Source organism: Gossypium hirsutum, chromosome D12 (assembly GCF_007990345.1).
Source record: "Gossypium hirsutum isolate 1008001.06 chromosome D12, Gossypium_hirsutum_v2.1, whole genome shotgun sequence".
Taxonomy (NCBI): Eukaryota; Viridiplantae; Streptophyta; class Magnoliopsida; order Malvales; family Malvaceae; genus Gossypium; species Gossypium hirsutum.
The window spans coordinates 9,154,140-9,166,911 of record NC_053448.1 but is presented as its reverse complement, the minus strand read 5'-3'; the positions used below and the strand labels follow the sequence as shown (position 1 = coordinate 9,166,911).

Here is a 12,772-nt window from a genome sequence, read left to right as displayed (position 1 = left end):
CTATTTTAATTATTTATATAGAAAAACGAGTTAAGGCAAGCTAATCCAAAGTTAAAAATATAAGTTGAAGTCTAGTCTACAATGGGTCATGTTGATCAAATTGGGTGAGTTGCAAGGCTCATGAACACCTCTAATTATCATTCAAGGAATAAATACTATTTTTTTATATTTTCATATTCTTAATTTTTTTTAAATGGATTTTAATTTTTTTTCAATTATAAAGAGTTTTTATTGTTTTTTTCGTAAATTGTGAAAATTTAAAAGATATAGTTTTTTTTTAAAAAAATTTAATGATTTTTTATTTTAAATACGAAAAACTTTTAATTTTAAAATTTTATGTGCTTTTAAAGAATAAGGATCAAATTAACAAAAAATATAAATATTAAGGGCTAAAAAGTTATTTTATCAATTTTTAAATGCTACATTAATAATTTTAACAACAAAATTAAATGGAGGAGACCTAGATTTTTTAAATAAAAAATATAAAAATTCAAAATCTCAAAATAAATATAAAAACTAAATTTTAAATTTCAAAAGAATGCAGCTTAATTAAATCAAAAAGAAATTAGTGGTCTGGACTTCAGTCCCTTTTGTAACTCAAATATCTTTGGATTTTATAACTGCAAAAAATAAGAAGAAAATATTATATGACTTATCTATATTATACGATTTACCACATCAGTTGTTATATGTAAGTTTTGTATGTTTATTTGGTTTTCGATTCGTTCATATTATGTATTGATTTTGATTTTCCTCGAATATATATTTGTTATTTTTAAATAAATATAACTGTACTATCAGCATGTTTAGGGTTTTGCCTCTCCAAGAGAAGTGGAGGTTATGGCATTAAGGATAGGCTTGTTATGGGCGCTCGACCACTCACTTGATAGCGGAATAATGTAATCGATGCACAATAGGTATATTTCGCTATCAAGCCTCCGGAGGATGATTAGACCGAGTTTCGTAGCATTACTTTTGAATGTAAGGAGTTGTTATCGGGATATCTCAGTACATTAGAAAGTTCATAAGCTTGCCAAATGTTCAATGTTTTATCATCAGTTTGTAATTTGGAACTTTGTGCCCGACTATATTTGGGAATGCAATAAATTTGATTTTGTAATTAAAAGATTTTTTTTGGTATTTTATATATCCATTTTAGGATATATATTCGATTTTATGGTTTCTCTTTCTAATAATATCGTCTCTAAAATTTAAATATAAATCTCTTATTAGGAATACAATATATTTTATAAAAAAATATGAAAACATATTATTTTCAAAAAAATATTTTTTTAAAGAATTTACATTACGTACAAAAACGAACTTTAATAAAAAAAATACTTTTTAAATTCAACCATTATAAAATTAAAAACCAGAGACAATCAGAAATCTCAAGTTTTTTTTCCTTCGGAATCAACTGCTCTCTTCCTCTGAAAAAACAGAGCAAGAAAACAGAGAGCATAAAAATTCCAAAAACAAAAAAAGAAATGGCAGAGATCAGGGATTGTTTGCGGCAAACCCATCAGCCAAATTCAGCTTTGCAATCAACTTTTCATGCACTTGACCCAATTTCTCTCATTCTTTCTCTGAACTCAAGCCCCAGTAACCCAATTCCTTTGAAGCTTACAACAGAGAGTTATATAATGGAAAGAGGTCCCAGATACAGAGCATATGCACAGTTGAGAGAAACAAGGCTGAGAATGAAAAGTGGGAAGCAACAAGAAAGGAAAGAAACTGAATTTAAACAAACCCCCAAAAAGAAACTAGTTAAATTTAGTTCAAGTTTGGCGATTTCTAGGCAAGGGTCCCCTGTTTTGGGTCAATCAGAGCCTGATTTCACAGCTAGTTTGCGGAAAGAAAACCGGAAGCCGCGGGTCACCGGTGGGATAGAATTGACACCATCAGGAAAGAATTGGTCAAAAGGGAATGAGGTTTGGTTGAAGAACTCAAGGGGGACTAAGTCTGCAAATTCAGGGGAGAAGAAAGGAAGGTTGACGATGGCAAGGGAGAGTTTCGCAAGAGTATTGAAGTATTGAAAAGGGTTTCATTTTCTGTATTGAAGTCTTGAAAACAAGCATGGCTTTCAATTTCACTGTGGTGTTCAAACTTGTTTTTCTTTTTCCTCAATCGATTTGTTGTATAGAAGGATTTAATGTACATGTTGTTTCCACATGTTAGAGAAATATTTAGGCCGTGAATCTGAATTCTTTTCTTGCTAAGTTCATCTTCATAAGTTTTGATTTATTATCCAAAGCAAGCAGAAAAACTGCTAAAAAAACACATTTGCTGCTAATACAGCAACATCTATTCGTATCATGTCTACCCCAATTTAAACAAAGTTGGCAATTCACTCTTTATACACTTCCCTAACAAAATCTTTAATGCTAATAAAAATGCAAATCTTCAAAATCAATGTAATAATTGACTTTCCTTTTGATCTTGTAACAGCCCAATGAAGTTCTTGAACAAGACATAGTTTTAGTACATTTTGCCAAATCTGTCATTCAGAAGATAGATGATTTTGAGTTTCCATCCCATCATGACCAAAATTGCAACATCCCTCAATATCAAAACCCCATAAAATGAGACTGTCTTTTGGAAGAAGACTCTCAAGGATATCCATATATTTTCCACTAATCATTCATCATTACTCCAAGTTTTAATTTGTATCTGAAAATTCCATTTATTTTTTATAAATTAAATAAAATTAATCGAATGAGTTAAAATAAATTGAATTTTTTTGTCAAATGTTTAAAATTAGATCAAACTCTAAGTTAAATTGTAAATCTTAGGGTGGGTTTGGATGGGCGGTGCGTTTACTTGCGGTTAGTGTAAAAACAGCGGTGGCGGTGAGATTAGATACTATAGCGATACTGTAGCATGAGACAAAAAAATAAGTTAAAAGCACCGCACCGCACCCAATCGCCCATCCAAATTCACATTTAATTTGCTTATATCAATTGCATCGGAAATAAGAGTTTACCTTTGTTCCACAAAATAAAAATGCGAAATAATAAGTTCACTTATTCAATAAATTCAATGTTGAATGTGGAATGCGTTGAAGAACAAGGCAAACATTCATAGACTTATGTTGAATCAGCTTTTTGATTAATTTGTAGGGAATAGCTTATATTAGGATCATCTAAAATATATAGTTTTTAGGCATTTAAAGGTGAATCTAAGGGGTAGCAGGAGCCCGACCCCCTAAAATGGAAAATTTTCTATTTAGGCTCTTTATGATTTTTTAAAACTTAAACTAGTAAATGTAAAATTACACGTTGTCCCCCTAAAAATGATAAAAAATTTGATTTAATCCTTTAAAAATGATAAGGATATAGAACTATTAAAATTGTGAAATTGCACTTTTACTATTGTAAAAAATTACAATTTAATTTCGGCCCGCCCTAAAAATATTTTTTTGGCTTTGCCTTTGGTCACATTATCAATTTTTGAAAACATACTAATACTATTATACACCTATTCATATATGATAAATTTTCTAAACTTAATTTAACTTTAATTAAATTATTTAACTATAATTATTTTTTTATTAAATAAACAAACATGCTTTTTTTTCTCTTATAATATTTTAATCATTTTTAGTCTTTTGTTTCTAAATTTAATTGTCTTTTATTCTCGTGTAGGCAGCCAATTTTTACATTTTCCCTTTTCATTTTTAATTTTCTATTTCAATTTTTAATTAAATACCAAAATTTGATAACACCACCAATGATGGTTATAATTTTCATTTTTTTTAAGTTTTTGCCGAAGGTTTTTAATTCAATTTTTTGCTTAAGATTTTCACCGGTTTTTTTTAACAGCATTTTCAATTTCTAATTGTTTTGTTTATGTTGTTTTCTTTGTTGCATGTTAGTTTTAATGTGTTTGTCTTTTTTATAGAAAAAATAATAATTAATTTTAAGTAAATTAAAGTTATTTAAAAAATTAAATTAAGCTAAAAAAATATCATATATGGATGAGAGTGCGTCTTTAAAAGTTGATGATGTAACATTATTGTATTGGTGCCTAAAAATTATATATTTTAGGATCATCTTAATATAAATTATCTCTAATTTGTATATGTCCTTAATTTTTATTTTTGTAATTAGGGTATCATCATGTTTGTTTTATGGTTTGTTAATATCCTTTCGAGGTTCATGACTAGATCAATTCATAGGTTATCCACCTAAGCCTTAAAGGTTGTTTGAATTTGGGATGATTTAGGCAAAAATATTAAAGCCAAATATAAGCTTCGATAAAATTAGGTTTGTTTAAAATGTGGGTTGGGCCTAAAATGAGTTTAGGTTAATCATTTACAAATATAGGTGAGCTTAAGCAAAATTTTAAGTATATATTTCAATTTGAGTCGGGCTTAAGCAAACATAAAATATATAATATCATCCTTAAGCCCGACCTAAACTTGACTTGACCCAATCTATGAACATCTCTATATGTGACTGTTTCTCTCAACAATATCGTTTCTAGAATTCAACTTGGATTCTTTATCTTATATAATTTACATTACTATTATACTTAAAAGATTTATTGTCGTGGTTCTATTTTTATCCCTCAGCATAAACAAAAGAATTTATCAATAACAATATCATACCTTTCAAATTTTAACATAGATATCTATACAAAGGCCCTAACATCACACATGTACACTGTTTTCTTTTGTCTTTTTACATGAGAAGATAATATTGGCTAAATTTCAATTCAAATCCCTCTAGGTTTTTATGATTAAATTTCAGTTCTCGCCTTATATTTCATTCAAATCTGTAGCCCTAAGGATTTCCTTGCATGACACATGTCCATTTTTCTTGACATGACAAGATAATGACAAGATAATTTTTATGGTTAAATTTAAGTTTTGATCCCTATATTTCACTCAATTCTTTTACATGAAAAGTTAATGGCTAAATTTCAATTCTAATACCTCTAATTTTTTATAGTTAAATTTTAGTTTTGATCTCTATATTTCGCTCAAATCAATAGCTCTAAGTCCTTCCTTACATGACACATGCCCAATGTTTTCTTTTTCTTTTTTGAATGACAATAAAATGGCTAAATTTTAAATTTAATCCTCTAATTTCTATGGTTAAATATCAATTTTGATCCCTATATTTCACTCAAATTTGAAATTTAATCTCTATACTTTAATTTGAACATAATTTTGCACTTCAACTTTTTTAAAGTCATAAGTTAGTTTAAATACTTTATTCTGATTAAAATACTTATGTAAAATTTTAAAAATTGTTAACACCATTAAAATTTTCTATTAAATTCAGGTCAATTATAATGTCATATTTTGTTATATGGATACTAAGTGAGTTATTTTTTTTTTCTAATTTTAAAATGTCACTCAAGCAAATTTAACAGAAAAATTTTAACGGTGTTTACAAATGAATCTAAATTTTAAATTCGAAAAGTTGGAGGACTAAATTCCCTAAAACAAAAGTATGTATATTAAACTGCAAATATATGAAAAAGTACGGGGGCCAAATTTTAAAAATGGTTATATTTTATATTTAAATACAAACAAAGGGTGAGCTAAATTAAAGTGAAAAAGAGTAATGATCATGATAGTATATAGAAAGCAATTGTTATAATCATGTTAAATAATAAAATATGTTTATGTTGATAATGAATGATTAGAAATTATATGTCAAATAAAATCATATTTTTAATTTCACTTCTACTCTCTTGGTTTCTTCTCATCCTTCAATTCTTTTTTTTCGGTTTTCGTTTTGGGTTCCCCTCTCTTATTAAGTTACTAAATAAGGTCCTTTCTAAAGTTCAGATACCCATTTATGGTTTGGGAGGTAAGATTATGTGGTCATCCCAAAGTCTGTTGGTGGAGTTTTGATAGGGTCGTAACTTAATGTTTTGGTCAAATCTTGTTTCTGCCTTTTAGTCATGCTTAGAATCTTGACATAATAGACACCGATAAAACCTGCAATAATGCAATGTTATATTCGAGTATCTAAAACTAAATTAACATAAAAAATTAAAGAGACATCATCTCATAAAATATTCAGCACTTTTTGTTTTGAAAATATTAATTTCCACATATACAACAAGCAAAGAAAATTTAAAATATATCTTAAACTTGTCTAATAGTATAACAAATCTAAACATTTCAAAACTCTTGAAAGCTATACAGAAATATGATAATGTCTAAAATCATACCTTTCAGAATTCTCACATTCATGAATAAAATTAGAATCTCTAAAAATATTAAAAAAGAATGACTTAATTCAACTACTCACTAACTCACTCGCAGGTTAAGCAAAAACAAAAAAGACATTCAAAACAAAAATTTAGCTAGAAATACATAATTGCAAAATATGTGGATAGTTTGTAATAGAGTAAAGTATATCAATAGTTACTCAACTTTGATTTTAATAAAAAATAACTATTTAACTTTCAACCAAACCACTCAATTTTCAATTCAATCAGTCAACTTTAAAAAAAAACAAATCAGTTATTAACGTTATTAAAAAGTGACAAATTAGTCACCCATAACATTTTTCATTACAGACCTAATGAGACAGGTGACGCGGCCAGTTAACTTGTCACATTGGATGTGGAGCCAAAGGATCTAAGGCTTAGACGGGTTTAGGGAAAAAAGGAAGAAGAGATGAATTGGGATAAAAGAAAAAAAGAAAGGAATGATCAATTGGGATTAAGGATAAGAAATAAAAATCATCCGCCTTTCACATTTTAGGGTTAAGTGGTGGACAATTGAAGGATTAAAACTTTTAGGGTAAGGGTAGGATTAAACGATTGAAGATTGAAATATTGATATTTTGGGTTTCAAATTTAGAGAGAAAAGAACACAACAAAAGAGAAGTTTCCACAATAACACAAAAACGACATGGATTTTAATTTAGTATGGGGCGTCAATGGTATGGGGCAAAAACCCAAATTGAAAATAAAAAACTATGGAAAGGGTATCTAGACAAAGTAGCAAAAAATTACTTTTGAGTTCATCAACCCAACGACCGACACTATCGAAGGTAGTTCTACGACTAATATCATAAACAATAAGAGCACTGACAGAACCTTTATAATAAGCTAAAGTGACGGCACAGAACCTTTCTTGGCTGGCGGTGTCCCAAATCTGAGCTTTGACTTCTTTACTGTCAATTCCCATGCTTTGAGTCTGGAACTCGACGCCGATGGTGGCTTTTGAATGTGGGTTGAATTCGTTACGATTGTAGCGGGATAAGAGGTTGGATTTGCCGACTGTGAAGTCTCCGATTATGACTATTTTGAAAAGGTATTCTTCTCCGCTGGAATCTTCATCATAGTCCGACATGGTTTCGCCATTGCGGTGAGGGTTTTTCGAAGGTTTCTTCTTCTCCTCTTTTTTTTTCCTTCTTCTCTTCTTCCTTCTCTTCTTTCTTCTACTGCCCAACTAGGGTTTTTAAATGAGGCAGCAAACCCTCCAACGTTTTTTTTATTATGTCTGTAACGAAAAATACTTACTTTGTTATTTTTTGAAAATTAAATGAATGTTAATGTACTTTATCTTTTGTAATAATATAATTCTAATGATATTTCATGTCAAAACTATAATAAGGACACGAGAATAATTTCTAAATATATAAATAGATAAAAGTAACTCCTTTTTTTAGGAGCTATGATCACCTTTAATTTTAATGACAAAGATAAAAAGTCATAATTAACCCAATGACAATAATTAGAATAAAAACCACAATTTACTCCAATAATATAATAAGGGTAAACTACACCCATGGTCATTTTTGTTTACCTTAGGTTACATTTCAGTCACTTATATTTGAAATGTTACGTTTTAGTTACTTACGTTATCGTGTTGTAACGTTTTAGTCACTGAGCCGTTAATTATCATTAATGGTGTAATGGTAAGCTGATGTGGCACGTTAAATCATCATTTCAAACAAAAACTTTAGGTTAAATTATACAATTGGTCCCCATAATTATTCGTTTTGAGCAATTTAATTCTTTTATGTTCTTTTAACTTTCTTTCTTTCGTTCTTTATTTTTTTTTCCATTCTCTTCTGCTTCTCCCTCTGTTTTTTTACCTTCTTTATTTCTTTTAACATACCAGGAAGTCGAATTGGTAGTGAAGAAAGAAGCATGGTATGGGTTTATGGGTTTTGGTTATAGGCAAATGATGAGAGTCGACCTCCTACTTCTTTTTTCATTGCCAATTCGACTTCCTAATATGTTAAAAGAAATGGGAAATGTCTGAAAACAGAGGGAGGAACAAAAGAGAATGGAAAAAAAAGAGGAAAGTTTAAAGAACATAAAAGAAAAAAAATTAAATTACTTAAAACGAAAAAAATATGGGGATCAATTGTATAATTTAACCTAAAAATTTGTTTGAAATGATGATTTAACGTGTCACGTCAGCTTACCGTTACACCATCAACGACGATTAATGGCTCAGTGAGTAAAATGTTACATGATAACGTAAATGACTAAAACGTAACATTTCAAACATAAGTGACTAAAACGTAACCTAAGGTAAACAAAAGTGACCATGGGTGTAGTTTACCCAATATAACAATGGGTAGTGAAATTTTTTATTAGATTAAAGAGAGAATAAAGAATGTGAGAAGATAAAAGTAATCTTCCTCTTCTCTCATGGAGTGGGATGGCACAAGAAGAAAAAGATGAAGGCTTTTGTTGTCTTTCTTTCTTTATTCATAAGTCAAACCCAAACCCAAAAATCAAATGGTTGGCTCACATTAATCCATGATTTAAAAGTTATAGAGTTTATGGCTGTCCATTCTCTATGCATATAAAAATAAATTCTCAATATAATTCTCTTGAAAAGTCCAAATTATCCTTTAATGGAAAATTTACATATTTAATATATATTTTCTTATCATTTCATTTTATTATATTCAATATGATGCTTACCACATTAAATCTCCTCATAACATCATAAAGTTTCATAGTGTTATCCAACCATGTAAGAATTAAATTTTAAATTTTTTCAGCAAAAATAAGAAACTTATAATTTAATTCTTATACTTTCTATTATATTTAATTTAATATTTTTTCCTACATTTCCACATACACAACCTTATTTATAAATCTCTACTTATTATAACTCCTTCTCTCCTTATTGATTTTTTTTTAAATTTCACTGTAAGAGATCTTAGAACAATGCCAAATATTGTACTAGAAAAATTGGGACATTACATGCCACATTATTAATTTTGATTATGTCCATTAGCACCATTATTGAATTTATCAATTCTCTTTCTTTTTAAAAGTAGAGTGATTTAATTGCTTATTATTTTTTGTAGAATGACTTGTTTACTCTCTTATGGATAATATAGGGACTAGAGTGATGCTTTGACCAAATCAGTCGTGGTAATAATATTAAATAAATAAAAAACGAAATATTAAAAAATAGTTGAGCTACTGTGTTGTAATTTAATTTGAAAATTACATTAGATTTGAATAGGATCTTATTTGAAACCTAAAATAAAAAATACATAAGATCAGGTATTTATTTAAATAATAAAAAGATTATCTACTTCAATAACAGAAGTTCATTAAAAATAAATAAATACACAATAGAAATTACCTTTTGTGGCAAACAAAAAATTACTCGGATAGATAAAATTAGTAGAGAAGGAAGAAATTTAAAATGCAATCTTTCCTATGTAATTCTGTTTTACCATAAAAAAGCTTTTAAAACCAGTTTCCATCAATTGCACATAAAACAGTGCTGGAGAAAAGAAATTAACCTTTAGTTGGGGTGGGCCCAAAATAGTCTATGGGTTGGACAAAATTTCATAGCCGAGACAATATCTAGAAACGCTCAGCTCGAACCTGACCACGAAAACCCTCCAAAAATCCCTAATTTCTTTCCTTTTCCCCAATGACACCAGAGTTAGTAAAGACTACATCTTATCTCTAATATTCTTGTACTTTTTATAAAAAAATATTATTTGTTTAAGATTTTCACCGGAGGTTATGGCCTTCTCCGATCATCAATGGCTCTCCGTTTTCAATTGTTTTGATCGTATTAAACTTTTTTTTTATAGAAAAACAAAACCCGAAAATTTTCAAAGACTTGATGATTTTTAGAAATAAATATGCATGCAATTTTAAAGAATAACTTGTCAAAAAAATTGTGGAAATTACCTAAAGCCGAAACTTGGTTTGTATTGAATTTTTTTGAGAAAAAAAATGCAATTTTAACTGGTTTTAAAGATTTCATAAGATTTTAAATTATACGAAGGATCTAAAGCAGGACTTACCTTGCATTAAGATCATTTCAACATAATTTTTGTTGCATTAAGGAAAATGGGACAAGATTCTTTTCTTTCTTTTGCTTATTGGTAAAATAATTCCTCAAATTTTTTCAAAAAAAAAAGTTCCTTTGATAAATTTGATCAATGAAACTCTTTAATCATCATCAATCGTTAGAAACTACTGGCAACACTGATGTGACCATTAACATACATAACGTTAGAGATGATTGTTGACATGACATTACCACATCAACGTTAGTTGCTAACATAGTAGTATCATATTAACAAAAATAAAAATATTTTAAAATCAAGTATCACATTATTGTAAAATAAATTGTCAAAATACTTTAGAATAGCTGCAATATTAACTAAATTGGTTAAAAATGTCATTTATGACGGAAAGTGATTAAAGGAATATCAAAGAATCATAATGTACTAATGATTAAAGGGCTTTCAATTTGTTGACTAATGAGTCAAAAATGATGGGAAAAAGGACATATGTATTGGATTTCTATACAAAACCCTTTCTAATGAAAACAAAAGGAACATATTCTTGACCAAGTCCGATGATGCTATTGTTTGGGGTACTTTGGCTCTTAGGCCCACCAAACATAAGCTAGAAAAGTAAAAAGTTTGATTCTCTTGCATTACATCTTGTTCTAAAGTATAGATGCTTGTACGGTTGTGATTGGATTGGATTTAATGATGTGAACACGAGAGCAAGTTTTTATTATGGGCCCTACAATCAATATATTTTCTTGTCATTTTTATTCGTTAGTTAACTTCTTTTTGTAATGGTCTAGACTAAGTTGTGGGAATAAGAGAAAAATCATAAATGTCATTCAAACTTCAAATGCCTCTAACTTTCTTTTGTGATTTAAGTATGTTATTTTATTAAGTATAGGAAAATGAATCGAGCCTACATAATTAAGTTTGATTTAAGCTAGGTTTTGTTATGGGTTTAGGAAATAGAACCTATTCCTTTTTTAGGTTTAACTTAAAATAGTAATAAGAAGAGTTGAAATGGTCCAAATGCAATGCTTTCCTAAGTGAAAGGTAGGCAGAAGAAAGACATTTAAAAGATAAAAGATAATAAGCTTAGATATCCCATTCAAATTCAATGAATTTCTTCAGAGATTTGATCTCAGTAATTCTAGAATACTAGTGTTTTGTGCAGGAAGTTCCCAATTGACTTGGTTAGCTAGCTTCCCAGTCAACGAAAGAGCCAGTTTATTGAATTAGGATTGTTGGAGAAGGTGAAGTCTTTAGCCTATCCGTTATGAAGTTGACAGTCTATTGCCTAGTCACTTTCACTTTTAAAGCCATAATCATTTTTGTCTTCAAGGGGTAGAAAGAGAGAGAAAACAAAGCAATTTGTGATCGATAATATTCCATATTGGCAATTCCTAGTTCTTTGTTAAGTAGGAAACCTAAAAGAATGAAGTGAGATGTTATTGGCCAAAATTTTTTTATGATATAATTCACCCGGAAACTCCTAGTAAGATCTATACATAAGTTTCGTATGGTCGCCAAAATTCAATAAAAGGCTGAAGCAATTCCCATATAGTTATTGTATAGCCAGTTATGCTTCTTTTGTTTATGGTTTGATGTACATATGTTTCGACACCATATCAATTGCTTTCTGTTCGACACCAATCCTCTAAAAATTTCTAACAGAGAGATGAAACGTAGTTTACAAAGCCTAACCTACTAACTAACATCTAACTGACTAAACCAAGTTTTCAGTATCTAAAATGCTTTCATATGCAACATTATATTATAATATTCACTAATATTTACCTAACTTACTTGGCTAACAATTTTTTTCTTAAGCACTGAGGCCGGTAAAAAGAATTGGCTACCAATACGGTGCAAATATAAGCAACTAGAACGAGAAAACCAACATATCAAGAAAAATCTATCAAGCATAATGGCATAAAAGTATTCCCTTGTATGTTGCTCTCAACACTGTTACACTTCGTTGTAAGTTACGGAAGAAATAGAAAAGATACAAAATGAGAATGAAAAGAAAAATAAAACTAGAATTTTTTTTTCTTCTAAAAACCCAATGGTCTTTATTTCAGTAAAGTTCGTACATAAAATACAAAGGCTAACTGCTTATGCAGTGTTTGATCTTATCACATAAATTTAGTAAGCTTTACATCAAAGGGATTATACTACCTAATCAAATACAAACTAACATATTAGTTGCATGATGCTTGGCTACTTATAATTGCTCTATCAAGCTACAAAATGATCAAAGCACATTCTATTCTTAGAATATCTAAGAAAAATTTGAGGTATCTAACACTTTTCTTTGAGATTTTCTTGGAGGCTCTAAACTTTGTGTTTAGAATTTTAAATTTAGGCATTGAGATAGCCTTAGTTAAAACATCTACAACTTGATCTTTAGATTTGCAATACACCGCACCAACTTTTTTAAGCCTCTATGCTTCTTTACTTGCATAAAATTTCAAATTAATATGTTTAGTTCTTCCATGTTGGATTGG

At 29.0% G+C, this 12,772-nt stretch overlaps 2 protein-coding genes across 2 annotated transcripts; one reads left to right on the top strand and one right to left on the bottom strand.

Moving 5' to 3' along the window:
* The first annotated feature begins 1,487 nt into the window (after positions 1–1,487).
* On the top strand, positions 1,488–2,036 carry LOC107947523 (uncharacterized). Its single transcript, XM_016882150.2, has one exon. It carries the CDS (start codon positions 1,488–1,490, stop codon positions 2,034–2,036), a length of 549 nt encoding a protein of 182 aa, XP_016737639.1.
* A 3,792-nt stretch (positions 2,037–5,828) lies between these two features.
* Positions 5,829–7,321, bottom strand: LOC107942754 (ras-related protein RABA5d). The gene is made up of 2 exons (XM_016876478.1): positions 6,982–7,321; positions 5,829–5,953 (listed from the first exon to the last, which is right to left on the bottom strand). Exons 1-2 carry the CDS (start codon positions 7,319–7,321, stop codon positions 5,829–5,831), a joined length of 465 nt encoding a protein of 154 aa, XP_016731967.1.
* Between the last annotated feature and the right edge of the window lie 5,451 nt (positions 7,322–12,772).